We start from the raw sequence: 19,333 nt of genomic DNA, 5'->3' as shown, positions 1-19,333 counted from the left end.
AATCTATTCTCTTCTACGCTTTTTGAGATAAATAGCTTGAATTTTTAAGAATCATTCTTAAAAATATTTAGAATAATCCATTGCAGCTAGTTTAAAATAATTAAGAGATTAAAATTTTATAAAATAATAATCCAAATTTTTTGTTTTTTCATTTTTTATCATACTATTTCTTTTTTTTTTTTTTTTTTCTGTTATGATTTTAGTAACTTATTTCACTTTTGGACTTTAAATGTCTATATTTGAAAATTTGTTTTGATGTTTATAAAACAGTGAAAAGCAACTTGTATTGTAGCTTAGTTAAATCTCTAAAAGAAGATAAAGTTGTAAAAAAGTGATTTACCCGCTTATGCCCTTATATTTTTTTTGAAATAATAAGTTTTTAGTTAACATTTTAAGTTAAAAATGTAGTAGGGTTTAAAAAACTTAACCTAACAATGAAAGAATTAAAGTGTGCAGGAAAATACTTTAAAATAACAAAAATAGTATTAAGCTAACAAAGGTGATTAAAATCTAGATCATGGTTTTTTAAAGTTTGCTATATGGGGCAATAGCAAAAATTTAGAAAGGCATAAGCAACAAAGGGGCCAAAAGAAAGCCATGAAGCTATAATTTGAAACTTAAATTAGATATTCTGGAGTTGATGATGAACAGCAAAAAAATTCTAGGTGGATTTAATAGTAGTTTTTTGAGAAATCTCATTGGAGCTGACCATAGCTTTTTAATTTCTTTAAAGAGGATTTTATGAAAATAGCTTGGGAAATATAGCTAAAAAAAAGTCAGTTCAAAAGAGTTCAATAGGCATATGGGAGGTGCAAACTAAAAAGGCAAAAAAAGACTATTTTTATATTCTAGATAGAAGTATGCAACTACAAAATAAATATTTAAAGTACATACACAGTTCTCACTACTGAGTTGGAAAAACTTAATGAAGTTCTTTTTATTAAATAAAATGTTTTAATTTTTCATAAGAATTTTTAGTATTTTTATTTTAATTGTTTTTGTTGTTGTATTTAAAAAATTGGCTAGACTGAACTAAGTCAACATACTACTTTTTTTTAATTCAACAATCTGGTGTGCACAGGAACTTATATCTCTTTCTTTTTTGTACATGGTAATTTTCTAGTTAGATAACCATGACTATATCTACTGTTCATTTCAAGGGTATGGCATTTAGTTTTTTTTCATATAAAACTAAGCTACAACTTGTTTTGTACCGTTTTTGAAATACTAATTAACTTCTGAGATATGAGCAACTATAGTTGAGACCCAAGTAGGTTTTTTTATTTTAGGCACAAACTGAAAAGGCAAAAATTGAGTTTTTCACAACAATTTTATCTGTGAACTAAAAAAGATAAACGTCAGTTACTCATTTAAAAAAAAAGTTTATTAATTAACTTTAATTAGCGCATCCTCAGAATATTATTGCTAAAAACTATTAATATTATAGTGTAATCTTAGTTATATACAATGAATTTGAAAAGTCTAGCTAAAAATAGTTACGCCATAAAGTATAAAAGTCTGTTTTAAAAGTTTAAATTAGAATCTTGTACTAAACTAATTTGAAGTAATTTATAAGACAAAATTGCTGAAACAAAAACATTTAAAGTAGTAGAAATTTTTTACCTGAAACTAAATTAAATAAAAAGCACATTACAAATTACGACAAAAACAACAACAATAATACTAATAAAACTTTATCTCACTTTTTAGTTTTGGGTATATTGATTTTAAAAATTTTGAAGTTTAATCTCTAAATAATTTGAACACATTATAAAAATAAATAGTTTTAGTTTTTTATAAAATCACTTGTTTATATAAACTAAACAACAACGACTTTGTTTTTTAGTTTTGCTCTTTTTTTTTTCAAAAACTCACTGTCAAAAAGGGGTTAATAATACTAAAAAGAATTTTTGCTAAAAACTTGAAGTAAATTGTTTTAAAAGTGAAAGAGGTTATAGACTTTTAATGAATTATTCAAAATTAGGAGAAAATCAGCCATATTATTTTTTATTCCATACAGTTGTATCAAATATTATACAAAACTAATAACATAAAAATTTATTGGCTTTATATAAAACTTTATTTATAAGTAAATTTTGAGGTTATAAGTGCAGATAAATATTCTAGCACTGATAATAATTGAAATAAAAAAAAGTAGAAACTATTATAAGAAGAAACAATTTAAGCATTTTAACATCAAGATTATACTAATAAATATTAAGCAATAAGAGATAAAAAAAACTATCACAATATTAAAGATGTTAAAACTGTTTTATCTACTAGAGTGTTTTTAATTTTTTATTTAAATTTTAAGAATTTGGTTTAAAGTTACTTTAAAATGGTCAAAATAACTGTTTAAAATCAAATAGTACATTTAATGGGTTGCCACTCTTAAGAGTCAAAAAAACTGTTTTGAGTGACCTTAAATTGTCCTGGGTCATCTGAGTTAAATTTATTCATTAAAAAAGAATTGAGTTTTAAATATCAATAAAAATCAAGTTTCTCAATAAAATTTGATATAAAATAACAAAATATTGGAACTAAATGAACTAAACTACACCCATATTTTAAAAAACTTGCCTGAGAATTTAAAACATTAGTAGACTATCCTGAGCTTCTTATTAAAAAAAGCAAGTGCCCTTAGTCAGCTTGAGTTGATTTTTCAATTTCATGTTTTAACTATCCTGATTAAGTGCAAACCTGGTAGAATGTTAACAAGATGTGTTTCTCCATATTGAGTACACTATTTTTTGATAATTTCCATAATACATTTTTATTCATAAAAAAACATCAGTTTGAAATTCTTTTCTTTGCTACAACCAACGTTTTAGCTTTCAGTTATTTTCAGTTGTATTATATCATGTACAAATACATACCTTTCTCTCTGCAAGATATTACATTGTTTGCAGTCTGTCTTGAACATACTGTATATAGTTTTATAAACTTCAATGTGTATACAGAATTGCCACTCATTTAAAAAAAAAAAATTGCCGTTTTCAAAATTTCTTCCATGTTTTTAAAAGTACATTTTTATGGGTCTATTTATAGTTTAAAGTTAAGTTTAAGGTAGGAACTGTGTTATTATTTATTAAAATATAAAAAAAAAAATAAGCTCAAAAGGTTTGGTCCAAGGACCTGGTGTACAAAAATCCTTTTGGTTATCGAGTCATACACCAGAACAGTTTAATGTCATGCCCAGGACAAATATGTAAAATAGTATAAAAACATTGAAAAGTTACTGTAAAGCTACTTTAAATATGTTAAAAAAAAAATTATGATGTAAAAAAATTTATATTTATATGATAGATTTTTGAATCAAATCAAAATATTACTACAGAACATGTGAAAATTGTTAAGTTCCAAGTATTTTTTGTGATTTTTGAATTCAAGGTTTTTTATTGCCCAAATTGTCAAGTTCAAGGTTTTTTTTAAGTAAAATGGCAAACCTGGTTTAATATATATACATTAAATGCTAATACATGTTCCAAAATTTTTCATATATTTACTAAAGGGGGTTTAAATTTTATTAATATTTTTTGAAAATGTGTATATAACAAATTTGTAATTTTTTTAAGTAACTCTAGTAGTGCTAAAGAGAATTAAAACTGTTTATAAACTAAATCACAAAAAAGGTTAAAAATAAAATTGTTTCTAATATTTTATTAAACTTGGCAGTCTAATAGAATTAAACTATTTTAAACAATTAATATCAAAATTCTATGGTTATTTTAAACATTTTTTTCTCTTAGTAAAAAATACTATTAATAACTTAAAAATATGGATCAAATTTAAATTTATAGTATTACGTTAAAACCAAAAAAGAGGTAAAAGAAAAATTAACAAAACACTTATGTTAAAATACTAACTAAAATAAATTTAAAATATAGATTATATAAAAAGTGTTGAAATTTTTTCTAATAAAACTTTTTATAAATATTTTAAAAATGACTTGACATATATTAAAAACATTTAATTAACAAAAAAACCTTAAACAGATAAAATTATATATTATTTTAATTTATTAGCCTTAAATAAAGTTTAATAGTTTATAACTTTTTGGTCAAAAGCATAGTTCGCAGATTTCTTCAAAAATAACGCTATACGTTTACACGAATAAGACATTTTAACTTTGAAAATCTAATAATTAGTATATCATTCAGAACTTTTTACTTTTGGAGTTCTAATAACCCCACCCAGTCCTAAAATTACCACTTTATCAAATGTTTAACATCGTTGGATATGATTAACTTTTACATTAAATTTATGTATTACTTATTATAGATGTCTTAGGTATTCAGCATGTTTAAAGAATTAATACAAAGCTGCAAAATAAATACACAGAAATAATTAAAACCGTCATTACATTAAAACTTGCAGTAAAAGTGCGTTTATATTTGAAACGTCACATTACAACTCATAAAATACGGCCTAATTTTCAAAAATACTTTAACTTGCAACTCAGATTAGCATTAGACTATTAATAACACAAACAAAAAGTTTTACATTTCTTAGTTAAAACTAAATATTTAGCTTTACAATTAAACGTAAAAAGTTTTTTATTTACAAGAAAATTGATAAAGTTTTTATTACTTATGTTTTATTTTTAGAGCCTGACAATTTTGCACGTTCTAAAATGACAATAATAAATAAAAAAGTGTTTAAACATATTAACGGTAAATTTCTAGGTTATAAACTTATTTATTGTAATTATATTGAAAGAAATATTCTGTTTTTAAGTTTATTTTTATCACTTACATTTTTTTTTTCAAAGTTTTAAAGAAAAGTTTTATCAATATCTTTAGATACAAACAAGTAACATGATAAAAAATAAAAAAATTAAAGTACCCTTTTATTAGAAATAAACAACACTTTTAAAATAAACATACATGACTACATCTTTTTTTATTTACAATTAGTTTATAATTTTGTAATTTTTGTGATAAGAAAGTTACGAAAAGTCCCAAAGCTGTTGCCTTTTTAGTTAAAATGAAACTTTAATTTTTTATTGTTTTTAACATGTTTCTTGTTTGTATCTAACAATACTGATAAAACTTATATATTTTTATATATATTTAACATTTTAACCTGGACAAAACGTTAAAAGGTATCCAAGTCGTGTGCCACCTCATAACCAAAAGGTTTTTTTTGTGCATCAGGTCGTAGGACTTAATATTTTGTGCAATTTTATTTTTATTATTAAAAATACAATATTTATAACAATAAATAAATATATATATGTATATATAAGATGTAACGTAATAAGGCGTTAAATCCTGGAGATCCTGATAAGCTAAGCTTATCGGAATGTATATCACAGATGTTCTTGTGCTAAAACTTTATTTCAACTAACGGCGTTTCACTGCTCTCAAATAAATTTAAGAACAGATCTACGGAGTCTATAAAATGTTAACACACATTAGAAAAAAAGCAGAAAAAAAGCATGTATAAATTATGTATAGATAGTGTTTATCTAGGTAGTAACTATAAATGGACTTTATGGTTCAAAAACAAAGTTTGGGATAAAAGCATAAAATTATAAAATTGTCTACAAAAAAAAAAAAAAAACCAATTTAATAAAAGTAGGTACTAACCACAAAAAGCTCTAAGAATAGACAGGTTTTAAAAATGAAAATTAAATTGAGTTGTGCAGAAATGTTACGTCATAATAATTTTAACAAGTTGTTCAATAATTTATATAGCTTAAAAACATGAAGTATTAAACTTGCAAGTATATGTAAGTTTTGTGAAATAAATTAGTACATAAATAGACAGAGTTATTTAAAGTAGAATCGTCGGTTATGGGGACAGATATTCGATAAATCTTGCCGCTTATTCAGAAGTAGGTCTTTATCTTCTGCTGCAATTACTGCTCTTTCTGTATTGCAAGTTGGGCAAATTCTACTTACTCCGTTGGATGCATGTTTTATCTTTGAAACAATACTCCACTCCATGTTTGGCCTTTTACCGTACCTGTGAAAAAAGCTCCAGACATAATCCGATAAACGCGTGCTTTGTTTTTTATTTATATTTTTAAAAGTATGTTTATGATTAGCATATCTATCCTTGAAACTACCTGCTGTACTTCCGATATAAATTTTATCTGGGCCCTTACTTTCAACTTTAACTTTATAAATTACATTTTTAATTAAACAATTACCTTTTAATGGGCAGTTATCTTTGTTTAATTTACGGCAATTACATGTTTTAGGCATATTACTTAACTTATTACCATTAGGGTTAGTTGGTTTTGAATATTTATTTATAGTTTTATTGTTATGCATTTTGCTTATACTTTTAGCGCTATTATCACTTACTTGTTCTAAGTTTTCTTTTATCATTTTAGAAATACTTCTAGTTATACGTTGATTATTATAATCTACACTATTGTTAGTACTATTGATATGGATATTTTCATTATCATTAATATTAAAGTTATCATTATAGCTTATATCTTTAATGTTTAAAGTTTTAATATGTTTTACATTATTGTTACCATAATTAAAATTTTTACTATTAGGATTATCATTATTATTACTGTTATTAAAATTATTATTATTATTATTACTGTTATTATTAATTTGATTAGTATAATTAGAAATATTGTTCATATCTACGTTATTACTAACTTTATTACTAGAGTTATTATTTGTATTAGCTTTGATATGTCTATTTTTAAAATTTGAAATTACTGTTTTGTTGTGCGATTGTATTAAAGTTTTAACATTACTCATGCAACTATAAGAAATTTTAACTGTCTTTCTATTAAAAATTTTGTTATAAAAGTGGCTATCGGGGAAGTGTTTATCGACTAGCTTTAAAAATTCTTTACCTAAGTTTATATTAACTGAAGAGCATTTTTGCAGACAAAACTAATAATTTGTATAAAATCAGTCCAAAAAATTATGATAAGTTACTTTTAGATAATATCACAAAAAACTATAAAAAATGTACCAATAATCCGGCTGATACGATAGACTCCCGTGCACAAGAACTTTTAAATGAAAATAATATTACTGGTAAACGTATACCTAAGTTAGAAAGATCGCAAGCATATATAACAGTAAAGGATCATAAAGATAATTTTCCTGCAACAGTCAAGTGCAGACTAATAAGTAAAAGTAAAACGCATATTGGTAAAATATCTAAACAAATTTTAACTAGTATAATTAAAGACGTAAGAACAGCCACTAGTCTAATCCAATGGAAAAACACTGGTGAACTATTACAATGGTTTAATAATATTAACAATAAAAGTAGTAAGCGTTTTATTAGCTTTGATATCGTCGAATTTTACCCGTCTATTACAAAAGCGCACTTAATTAACGCACTAGATTATGCATCCCAATTTTCTAATTTTAATAAATCAGATACAGACATTATATTCCATTCGTGCGACTCTTTGCTTTTTTCGGGTGATGATGTATGGAAGAAAAATGATACCGATAGTTTTTTTGATATACCAATGGGTAGTTTTCATGGAGCGGAGGTATGCGATCTTGTAGGCTTATACATCCTAGATAAACTCAAAAGTATTTTTGATAATTGTGGGTTGTATAGAGATGATGGACTCGGTGTTATTGATCTTTCAAAACCTCTTGTTTACGAAAAAATTAAAAAGTCAACGTTTAGATTGATGTCTGATATCGGTTTTAAAATAACTTTAGAAATAGGAGCGCAAATAACGAATTTTTTAGATGTTACTTTAAATTTATCTAATAATACTTACCGTCCGTACCGTAAACCGAATTCTTTATTAAACTTTATCAATATTAATTCTGACCACCCTTACCATGTAAAAAAAGGCCTCCCGGTAATGACACAAAAACGTCTAAGTACCCTCTCTTCGAATGAAAAGATATTTAACGAAATAAAAGCACCGTACGAAAATGAATTAAAAAATCGAGGTTTTAAGTGTAAATTAAAGTATGAAAAATTAGATGTAGATAAAAAACGCAAAAAACCGCGTAACCGACATATAATGTGGTATAATCCTCCATATTGCTCTTCAGTTAATATAAACTTAGGTAAAGAATTTTTAAAGCTAGTCGATAAACACTTCCCCGATAGCCACTTTTATAACAAAATTTTTAATAGAAAGACAGTTAAAATTTCTTATAGTTGCATGAGTAATGTTAAAACTTTAATACAATCGCACAACAAAACAGTAATTTCAAATTTTAAAAATAGACATATCAAAGCTAATACAAATAATAACTCTAGTAATAAAGTTAGTAATAACGTAGATATGAACAATATTTCTAATTATACTAATCAAATTAATAATAACAGTAATAATAATAATAATAATTTTAATAACAGTAATAATAATGATAATCCTAATAGTAAAAATTTTAATTATGGTAACAATAATGTAAAACATATTAAAACTTTAAACATTAAAGATATAAGCTATAATGATAACTTTAATATTAATGATAATGAAAATATCCATATCAATAGTACTAACAATAGTGTAGATTATAATAATCAACGTATAACTAGAAGTATTTCTAAAATGATAAAAGAAAACTTAGAACAAGTAAGTGATAATAGCGCTAAAAGTATAAGCAAAATGCATAACAATAAAACTATAAATAAATATTCAAAACCAACTAACCCTAATGGTAATAAGTTAAGTAATATGCCTAAAACATGTAATTGCCGTAAATTAAACAAAGATAACTGCCCATTAAAAGGTAATTGTTTAATTAAAAATGTAATTTATAAAGTTAAAGTTGAAAGTAAGGGCCCAGATAAAATTTATATCGGAAGTACAGCAGGTAGTTTCAAGGATAGATATGCTAATCATAAACATACTTTTAAAAATATAAATAAAAAACAAAGCACGCGTTTATCGGATTATGTCTGGAGCTTTTTTCACAGGTACGGTAAAAGGCCAAACATGGAGTGGAGTATTGTTTCAAAGATAAAACATGCATCCAACGGAGTAAGTAGAATTTGCCCAACTTGCAATACAGAAAGAGCAGTAATTGCAGCAGAAGATAAAGACCTACTTCTGAATAAGCGGCAAGATTTATCGAATATCTGTCCCCATAACCGACGATTCTACTTTAAATAACTCTGTCTATTTATGTACTAATTTATTTCACAAAACTTACATATACTTGCAAGTTTAATACTTCATGTTTTTAAGCTATATAAATTATTGAACAACTTGTTAAAATTATTATGACGTAACATTTCTGCACAACTCAATTTAATTTTCATTTTTAAAACCTGTCTATTCTTAGAGCTTTTTGAGGTTAGTGCCTACTTTTATTAAATTGGTTTTTTTTTTTTTTTTGTAGACAATTTTATAATTTTATGCTTTTATCCCAAACTTTGTTTTTAAACCATAAAGTCCATTTATAGTTACTACCTAGATAAACACTATACATAATTTATACATGCTTTTTTTCTGCTTTTTTTCTAATGTGTGTTAACATTTTATAGACTCCGTAGATCTGTTCTTAAATTTATTTGAGAGCAGTGAAACGCCGTTAGTTGAAATAAAGTTTTAGCACAAGAACATCTGTGATATATGTATATATATATATATTTCACACTGAGCCATATATATATATATATATATATTAATTTATTTAACAGAAAAGTTTGTAGCTTTAAAACTTACTTTGATTTAGCTTAAAATACTCAAAGTAGGGGATGTTTTACACAAGGTAGTTTATGATTTATTAAATATTTGTTGCATCAGAATTTACAAGAGTATGGTCTGGTCAATGGACCAGGTGTGGAGGATTAAACTTTCTTGTTCAAATTATTTTTGATACTTGTATGTAAGCAATTAGTGTATTAAATGCAAGAGTGATATGAAAAATAAAGTAAAAAAAAAACATAATGGTTTAACTTCAAATTTGTTGCTACTTTATAAATATTGTTTATTGAAAAAAAAAAGCACTCAAAATATTTGGTCCTAGGACCTAATGCAGAACAAATACTTTTGCTTATTGAGTCGCACACCACTTATATACACTTTAGCCTCTTATCTAGGACAACATTTGCCATAAAAACTACAGTAAACCATAAACACTAAACAATCAATTACTTCTAAACATTTTCATATATTTTTTTTACAATAGTAATCACTAAATTGCAACCAATAATTTAATAATAGTTTAGTTTAAAGGAAATTGGTAATTTTTAACTTTTTAAAAACAAAATACAAGCCAATTTACTTTTTTTGACTTGTAACTTATGTATAAAATGTATTTAACCTGTAATAATTAAAAAAGATTTAACTAAGCTAAAACACTATTAACTTCATTAGAGTGCTACATATACAAGCAACTAAGGCTAGTTTAATTGTTTCAAAAAGATCAGACTTGCTTTTTTTTTGCAAAACTCAGATGGTTTGGATGTTTTTTTTTTAAATCTTAATATTTATGACTTTTATTATATTTTTCTTATGTGATATTACGATATTTTTAGGCATCCAAGCTTGATTACTATAATTTCTTCAGCTATTGACACTTAATACTTTAGAAAAAACTTCAAATCTTATACTTGGCTAGTTTTTTGTTACTCAGGCTTGTATTTTGCTTGAAAGAAAGGCAACCTTATTATAAGGTTTTATATTCTTTCTCTTTTTTCAATCAAAATTTATTTAAGTCAAGCTTGAAGTTTAATTAGATAACTCTACTCTTTAGAATTTAAAGGTATAGGTTCTAGGAAGTTGATCATATAACTAATTAATTTTAAGAAAAAATGATGACTTTGTTCTAGGACTTTTTGGTTGCTTTGACTTTTCAACTGCTTTTTTTTAATTTTTTTCTGGAATATCACAGAAACATTTTGTGGAAAAACTCATTAGTCATAGGTCTATTTTCAAGTTGTTTAACATTTATTTAATAAATAGCTATTGACAAAATAACAATAAACATTTGAAATATATTGTAAAACTTAAAAAATCTAAAGTTTGTTGAATGAGATTTATTTAAAAAACTTATGTATTGTATAGTTTTACTGCATGGTGGTAATTTTACCTAGAAACTTGGAAAAACTTGTAAACTAAAAGATTATACAAAAACAAAACTAAAAGAAACTTAGAGCTTAATAGATTTTTTAATTTAAAAGTCGTTAATAAACCCTATTGCTTCAAAAATTTAAAAATACAAAATAAAATATGTTACACTTAGTTAAAAACAAATTATTGCACTTAACTATGTACAAAATATTTACTAATTTTAAAACATATTTGATTCCATAGAGTCAAATATATTAAATAAGTGCTTAATGACTTTTTTTTCACAAATTTATTTTTTAGTTAATGTGATTGTATAATTTTTTTTACTAGATTATTGTTTACAAAAACTTGAGAATTTTAAATTCTTCTTATTTTGTAGTATATTCTACATTTAAACCTGTTATTAATTCATTATGTTTTAGTAAAACATTTATTTATAGTAATAGAAAAAAAATCTTGTGTTTAAATACTTTATTATTAATAAAAAGTCTGAAACAATAATAAATATAAACACATATACATATATATATATATATATATATATATTATGAACACTGATATATAGAAAAATGAGCTATAGTTCAATTATGCTAAATAACTAAAAAACAAAGAAGGATGTTATAACAGTTTTATGAAAGCGTTTTTCTTTTATTTATTTAGTTGCATTATCAGACTTTTTAGTGTTAATTATATTCATTTTAAAATAGACACTTTAACTATTTATAGAAAACTATTGTTTCTCAGTTTAGTTTTATTTACAGAATATTTAGAAAAATAAAATAAAAATCATGGAAGGATATTTCAACACTCCAATGAAAGCTGTAGAGAACCTGAAGAAGGTGATTGCCAGGACCAATCCTCAGCAAAACAAGGGGGTAGCTCACACTGCTAATGAGCTGATGAAACTTGTTAAAGAAGTTTGCTTTTGTTTTTTGTTTTTGTTTTAAAAAATAATGATTAAATAAGTCTCATACCTGTAATATTTATTAAAACTTTCATTTGATATGATAAAAAAAATTTATAATCTTAAAACAATTTAAATATTCATATATTTACTTTTTTATGGCTTAAACAAAAAAAAAAAACTGGAAACCCTATGTTATTTATATATAAATATAATTAACTTGCGAAAAAGTACAAGCTTTTTTATTGTAAAAAAGATTAAATAAAATAAGCTAATATTTTATTTTTACATTTTTGGAGAAATCAAGTTATCATGAGACAATTTTAAAGTATTTCAAGAATTATAAATACTTTTTTAAAGCTTATATTATGTCATAAGTTTGTGAATAAAATATTAGAATTAGTCTATAATAAACATTGTTAACATTTATAAAATAGTTTTTATTAATAATGATTATAAGGTACATCTCAGTCTGGTTAATAACAACAACAAATTATGGCTTTAGGCTGGAAAATCCATGTTGTTCATACAAAACAACGAGCACTTTGTTCAAAACATCCTGTTCAGGGTGCTGAAGATCATCAGAGAGGAAAGCACTAAGTTGTTTGAGCAGAAAGAAAATAAATCGCTCAAACAAAAGTCCAAAATCCTGCCAAACTCAGAGTCTAATGAAAACACAAGTTAGTACTGAGTGAATTAGTTGTAAAGTGTTTATGTAGAGCCATTAAGGGCATAGGGGGGTCAACCTTGATTTTTACAAGTTGATCTTATTTTATATAATTTTATCTGATCTATTAGACATTTTAACCGCTTAAAAAATTCAAAGTATTTTTTTAGATATAAGCAGTCAAAGTTGGTGACCTCAAAAGGTTCTTAATGAAAGGCGCAAGTTTAAAAGTCTTTTTAACTATAAAAGTATTGTTTCCTGAAAGTTTAAGGTCTTTAGCTCAAAAAATGAAGGAGTAGACATATTTTTAGTGATTTTTAAAATTTCTGAGAAAATTGATCCCAAAAAATTTGCTTTCTATATTTTTGTTTTAGAAACTTTTTATAAATAATACAATATATCAAAAGTTAAAAAAGACTTTTCAATTCTATAAAAACTGGCGTGTAGTTTGCACTTCAAGCTTTCATATAATATTTTATTATTAATTAAAAAAAAATGTTGGACCCCCCTTTGCCCTTAATTCATGCCTACTGTTTTTCAGTTCTATATGTTATTTTACTGTTTATTATGTTTAAATTCATTACTAAAAAGTACTTAAAAACTCCTTATCTAAGTTTATTTAAATTGATACTTTTGATAAACAGTTATTTTTGAAGGAACAACTTGGTTTTAATTTATATAAGTGTTATTTTATGCTAAAGTCATTTTATAAAAGTTTTTAGTGTCATAATATGTTATTTTAACTACATTATCATATTTGAATCAGTTTGGATTAAACGTCAAGAAAGAGTTTTTCTTTAAATATTAAATTGTTTTCTAGAATTTTTATTCTTTGAGCTGAGACTTTAAAATTTCAAAAACAATTCCTTAAACAGTTTAAAAGAACTGACAAAATGAAATTAAAAAAGAAAATCTAAAGCTACCAAAAATATTATTTTTTGAAAAAAATATTTTTAGTCTTAATTTAAAAAACTGCCAGAATTTAATTTTGAACTAGTTAAGAACATAAACGTCTTAAGAAGATTAGTTTTTAAGAAAGAATAATTGAAGTTGGATAGTATTTTTTTCCTTTTTGCTTTGCTCCTTCTATAAGTTAATTTTTAAATACCCAGCTAACCTTGATCATTGATACCTCCAAATTTGTTCTGTAAAGCATTAAAAAAAGTCTGTAAGCAAAAATCTTAAATAATATCCACTTGTTTAAAACAACGTTTAAACCCTCCATAGCCTTATTACCCTTTTAATATTTCAAGTTTAACATGTTATACTACTAGAAAATAAGTAAATAAAGAAAGACTATTAGAAATATTAGTCTTTTATTTTGTAAAATATGGAACTTTTTTTATGCTGTTTAAAGTTCTAACTCTAAAGTTTTTAACTTCGATTTTTATAAGTATTGCAAGAAGTAAAAAATAATAAAGTGCATTAATAAACTAAATCTTTATCATTCACTCTATCACAGCAGTTTTTTTTGATAATATTTACAATATAAAACTTGTTGTACAATGTTTTGTTCTACAAATATTAGTTTATTTTCAACACAAATTCACTTCAGGCCTGTAGACATTGTTACAAGGAACTTAAATTAATACTGTGTTAATAAACTTGAACTTAATATGTTTTTTAATTAATCAACAGATCACATGCAGCATTAGTTTTTAATTTTACATATAACTACTAGATATTTTATTTACTCTAGGTCTGGACAAGCCCTACAAGGAACTGAAAGCTAATATAGTTGGAATGCTTATGGAGTACATGGATGAAATTCAAAATTCCGTGGACAACATTGCTGCACAGGTTTGATTTGTATTAATAATTACGAGTAATTTTTTGTTTGTTAAAACACAAGAGACTTTAAAGTTCAAATTATTAGGCTATTTCGTTACAAACTTCATAAAAAAACTTATACTTCATGCTCATCAAACTGTAATTTAAAATGTTACTTAAGTTGGTTTTAATTAATTTTGACTTACTAAGCTGCTCAGAAAACTTTATTTATTATAATTTAACATTAAGTTTTAAAAATAACATTAGTTTTTTATATTTAAAATTATTGGTTTACTGTTAATAAAATATTTTACATTGGTTATACTAATTTTTGCATTATAAATTGTAAGGTGATGTAAATTTCGCAGTACTTACTTTTTACAGGAAGAATGAATTGTTTTTCAACTTTGGTAAACATTAATATGCTCTTAACATCTGGTTTTTACAATTTACCATCAAAACAGCCATTATATGACCATTTTTTTAGAATTAAATGTATAATAAAATTTGTTTAAAGCTAAACTCCAAAACAAACTCTTCAAAACTAAAGTCATAAAGTAAAACCTTCTAAAAGTTAAGCATAATACTCTAAGGTCGAGATTTTTTTCTCAAAATATACTATAATGGCATAAACTCAGTAATAACCTAAACGAAATTAATAACATAATATTGTTAGTTTAAGTGTTCACAATTGGTTTGTAGTTTGTGTTAAGCAATATTTGCCAGTGATGTACTCAATTATGCCCATAAGAACTCTCCAAATTTGAACTGGTCATAAATGTTATATCACAGAGAAATGATTAATATTTTCACCCTCAATAAGTTATAGAGTATTAACATGCTGACGAAGTAATTAATAAAAAATATATATAATAATGATTTTTATTTTAAGCAGTACTTTTATTTTTTAAACTAACAAATTTTTCTGTGTGTTCTAAAATTAAGGCCATAGGGGGGGTAGGCCATGTTTTTTACAAGTTGATCTTATTTTATAGAGTTTTTACTAAGCTTCAAGTTGCTTTTAACCGTTTTTAAAAATTCGAATTAGTTTTTGAGATATGACCGGCCAAAGTCGGGCCCCATAACAGGTTCCTTATGGGGAAGGAAAAACTAAAACGGCGAAAAAAGACTAATGCATTCAAAATCTATCTCCTCCTTCATTTTTTAAGCAATCTTCTTCAAACTTTCACAGTCTATTCTTTATACAATAACAAAAAAACGTTATTTGTGACTTTAAAAAATTTTAAGTAAAAATACCTTTTTTTTGAAAAAAAAAAAAAAATTTTTTGATAAAAAATCACTTTTTTTTTAAATTTTTGTCATAAAATTTTTATTTTTTAAAATTGTTAAAATTCACAAATAACGTTTTTTTCTCATAATGTAAGGAACATTTCCTGAAAATTTGAAGAAGATTGCTTGAAAAATGAAGGAGAAGATAGATTTTAAAGCCCGTTTTTAAAAACTCGAGAAAAACGGCTTTAAAGTTACCCTTTATATACCCTTTATAAAGACAACCCTTTATATAACCGGTCATAAAAAAAATGTTACTTAATATTTTTAAAATCTAAAAAAAGCATCTGAAAGATAATGAAATTTACTATAATATAAGTCTATATGTTATTTTTGGTCAAAAAATGGCTTCTACCCCCCCCTATGGCCTTAACACACTTCAACTGAGCTATGAAAATTAAAGAAAAAATAAGTATAAAAGATATATTTTTTCACTCTCAACAGAATTAGAACACAACTACACTGACCAGATAATTAAATTTAAGAAATGTTTTAATAAATTTTCACTGTCAACAGGGAATAGAGCACATTCACGCAGACGAGATAGTATTAACAGTTGGCTACAACGAAACAGTCTGCAAGTTTCTTCTCCACATTGCCACTAAGCGGAAGTTTCGTGTGGTTGTCGCAGAAGCCGCTCCCAGCTACAGTGTGAGTTTGTAAAAAATAGTTAAGTAGCATGTAATGAATGTCAGTTTTCTTGAATTTAAAAAATATTTAAAGTGTTTAATAAAAATGGATTTTTATATTCCTTTAGGTGGTTGGTTATTAATTTACACTGAGTCTCGACAAAGTGAAATCTTTAGTAGAAGGAGATATTGAAACATGTTTATTTAGTTTATTTTTTTCAAACAGGGCCATGACATGGTGAAATCACTTGTAGAAGGTGGAATTGAAACTACTCTCATCAATGACTCAGCCATCTACTGCGTCATGAGCAGAGTTAATAAGGTCAGTTGATTATTTGTTTTCAGTATAATATAGTATACAATATCTTTTGGTACGGATATATAGTGTATATTACACTACTGAATATACTTTGTTTCTTTTTCAGTTTCATAGCCAATACTTGTTATATTTAAAGTTATACTAATTTTTTTCAAAAGATATCTCAAGTAAGCTGCACAACAAAAATAAACTGCTCAAAACAAATAATTTAAGTTTATTTTATAACACACATACAACTGTAAACTAGTAATCTTTGGAATTAATATAATTAATGTGGGGACACGTTCAAAACCCACCCGATCAAAATCCACCGAGTCAAATTCGAAAACCGCTTACCGAACGAGGGTAAGGGTTAGGGGTAACAGTGATAGTGAAAAATAAATAAAGAATAAATAAAAAAAATTCAAAAAATATATAAAATAAATAGTAAATAAAAAAAAAATAAAAAAAATCAAGTGGATTTTGATAGTTTACCTTAATGTGAAATGTAAAGCATTTCAAATAAAAAATTGTCATTAAATATGTTCTAAACTAGTTAACACAGAGAAATACAAACCAAATTACAAAAACAATTTTTATTATAAACAATAATTATTCATTAACAATTTATCTCACAGGTGATACTAGGAACATCAACGGTTTACGCGAACGGAGGAATGAAAATGCATGTTGGAGGTCACGTGACTTGCTTGTCAGCCAATCAGCACCAAGTTCCTGTATATGTACTGTCGTGTATACATCAGGTATTAATATGATATACATTTTGCACTTAACATGTTATAAAATATTTATTGTTTAAATATACTATCTTGGATATATCAGGTTGTAATATATATAATATGTTTATGATATAAAATATATAATGTGTATTTACTGTTGTGTATGCATCAGGCATTAATATATTTAAATTATAATTGTAAGTAAAATATACTATTATACATTCATCAGGTTAAATATATCTTATAGTATACTTTATTTATAAAAGATAGAACATTTATATAATCGAATTCGTTTATCAGGTTTCTCCGTTGTTTCAATGCGACGTTACTGGAAAGGAACTGCAACCAAACAGGTAGTTTTAAGTTTTTAGTTTTTTAATATTATTATTTTTGTTAACTAATTAAGATATTTTGCAAAGAAATTTTAATGAAATAAATAAGACACATTTTTACATAACTAAATATATTTTTACAAACTTGTAATCACAGTTTTGTTTTCGGAGTACATAGTATGTTTTAATTTTTTGTCAACAAGGGCTTACCTTGTGTAATCTACAAATTTGTTACTTTAATAAAACTTATATCTAATCAATACAACTTTGCTAAGTATAAACCATTAGGTTGCCAATCATAGATATAAGTATATATTTTAAACAACGTAATGTAAAGTTATATACAATAAAATACTATATACATATGCATGATGAATTAATACAATATACTTTTGTACCACCAAGCAATTGCAGGCAGCTGTCAAGCGAGCACGTGATGTCGTTCCGCATCAACGGGCAGCTCAACAGCAACTATGACGTCACGAAGCAGTGTGACGTGTTGAACCCGCAGTTCGACTACGTGCCCCCATCCCTCATCACCCTGGTGATTAGCAACGAGGGAGGTATGACCCCGTTGAACCTATATAGCGTCATCGACGAGCAGTACTGTAGGCAAGACGTGTTTGAACACCTGCATAGCAACTAACTTCGGTTGTTAGGGATATTTCATTTGGTTGCTATGACTTCTGTTTACGTTTTCTTATTGTTGTTTTGGTTGCTATGATATTTGTTTAAGTTATTTATACGCTTAAACGTACAGACTTGTAAGTTAGTGATCTGATATAAATTTAAGTTTGTAAAATTAAGCTAACTATAATAATTCAATTAATTGGTTGTTAAGCAGTTCTTTGTTTAAATTGGTTGTTAGGGCGTAAGTTTTAAGGTGCTACGGTAGCTATTTTAGTATTCTTGTTGCTATGGCACCTTTTTTTCTTACATCTGTGATTATGCCTCTGACTTGTTTTATTTAATTTATGAAATTTAAAAACTTAGGAAAATGTAGTCGGTTGAAAAAAAATCTAATGTTAATGTAAAGCCTTACTGGTGCTTGTATTGTATATTTAATACTTATAAAGGTTATTTTTATTGATAAAAAAAAATATTTTTATCTTTTGAGTCTACGAATAAGGATCAAGAAAAATTTGTGGGAGATTTATTAGAGAAATTTGTGTTTATTGGCAGTCTAAACAAGTTTTCAGTTATTCAATAGACTTTAGTTGATAATTTAGACAATTAAAAAAACTTGTATGCTCTGAAAACTGTTGATAAGCAAGTTTTTATCGTTTCTCTTGGAATAAAGTTTTAAGGGCTCATAGGTTTTCACTGGTGGGTTTTAAGTGTTAAAACTCGAGTTGTTAAAATTCTTAAAGCTTAAATAGAAAATTTTAAAGCTTTTTCATCAAGTTCTTTTCAGGCTTGACTGAATTTTGTTAAACTTAAAATATAGGTATTTATAAAATCTGAGTCATGATAAGTGTAATAAGTTATAAAGTTTTGAAAAGAAATCTTAAAATTTATGGTAAAAAATGCTTTTCTTAATTTTTACTAGTTTCTGATAAAAACTCTTTGTTTAAATTGCTGTTTATTTTCAGCTTGTGCTAAATGTAATGATTTTAGCGAAAGGAACAAAAATAAGTTGCCTTCATAGTTGTAGTTTATAGTTTTATCACAAAAATTGTTAAGTATTTATACTTAATTACTTATAAAATTTTGCTATTT

At 25.3% G+C, this 19,333-nt stretch overlaps 1 protein-coding gene across 2 annotated transcripts; it reads left to right on the top strand.

Annotated features, from left to right (window-relative positions):
• Window positions 1-11,756: 11,756 nt before the first annotated feature.
• On the top strand, window positions 11,757-18,935 carry LOC145829282 (translation initiation factor eIF2B subunit beta-like). Of its 2 annotated transcripts, none has more exons than XM_082937037.1 (8): window positions 11,757-11,901; window positions 12,394-12,568; window positions 14,255-14,355; window positions 16,132-16,266; window positions 16,471-16,566; window positions 17,181-17,306; window positions 17,583-17,635; window positions 18,029-18,935. In XM_082937037.1, exons 1-8 carry the CDS (start codon window positions 11,773-11,775, stop codon window positions 18,258-18,260), a joined length of 1,047 nt encoding a protein of 348 aa, XP_082793163.1. In that variant the 5' UTR covers window positions 11,757-11,772; the 3' UTR covers window positions 18,261-18,935. The 2 variants fall into 2 exon arrangements, with proteins under 2 accessions (XP_082793163.1, XP_082793162.1); XM_082937036.1 differs by having other exon boundaries at window positions 18,020-18,935.
• Window positions 18,936-19,333: the final 398 nt, after the last annotated feature.

The sequence above is a fragment of the Thalia democratica genome, chromosome 2, assembly GCF_965202585.1.
Source record: "Thalia democratica chromosome 2, ktThaDemo2.hap1.1, whole genome shotgun sequence".
NCBI lineage: Eukaryota > Metazoa > Chordata > Thaliacea > Salpida > Salpidae > Thalia > Thalia democratica.
Note: the sequence above shows the minus strand (reverse complement) of the source record. Positions and strands in the feature narration are given on the sequence as shown.

Excerpts from the sequence above, each read along its gene's own strand:
- LOC145829282 (XM_082937036.1), top strand. The coding sequence starts at position 11,773 with ATGGAAGGATATTTCAACACTCCAATGAAAGCTGTAGAGAACCTGAAG. Across the intron at positions 14,356-16,131 it reads TGGACAACATTGCTGCACAG|GGAATAGAGCACATTCACGC; the intron begins GTTTGATTTGTA and ends CACTGTCAACAG. Across the intron at positions 17,636-18,019 it reads AAGGAACTGCAACCAAACAG|CAATTGCAGGCAGCTGTCAA; the intron begins GTAGTTTTAAGT and ends TGTACCACCAAG.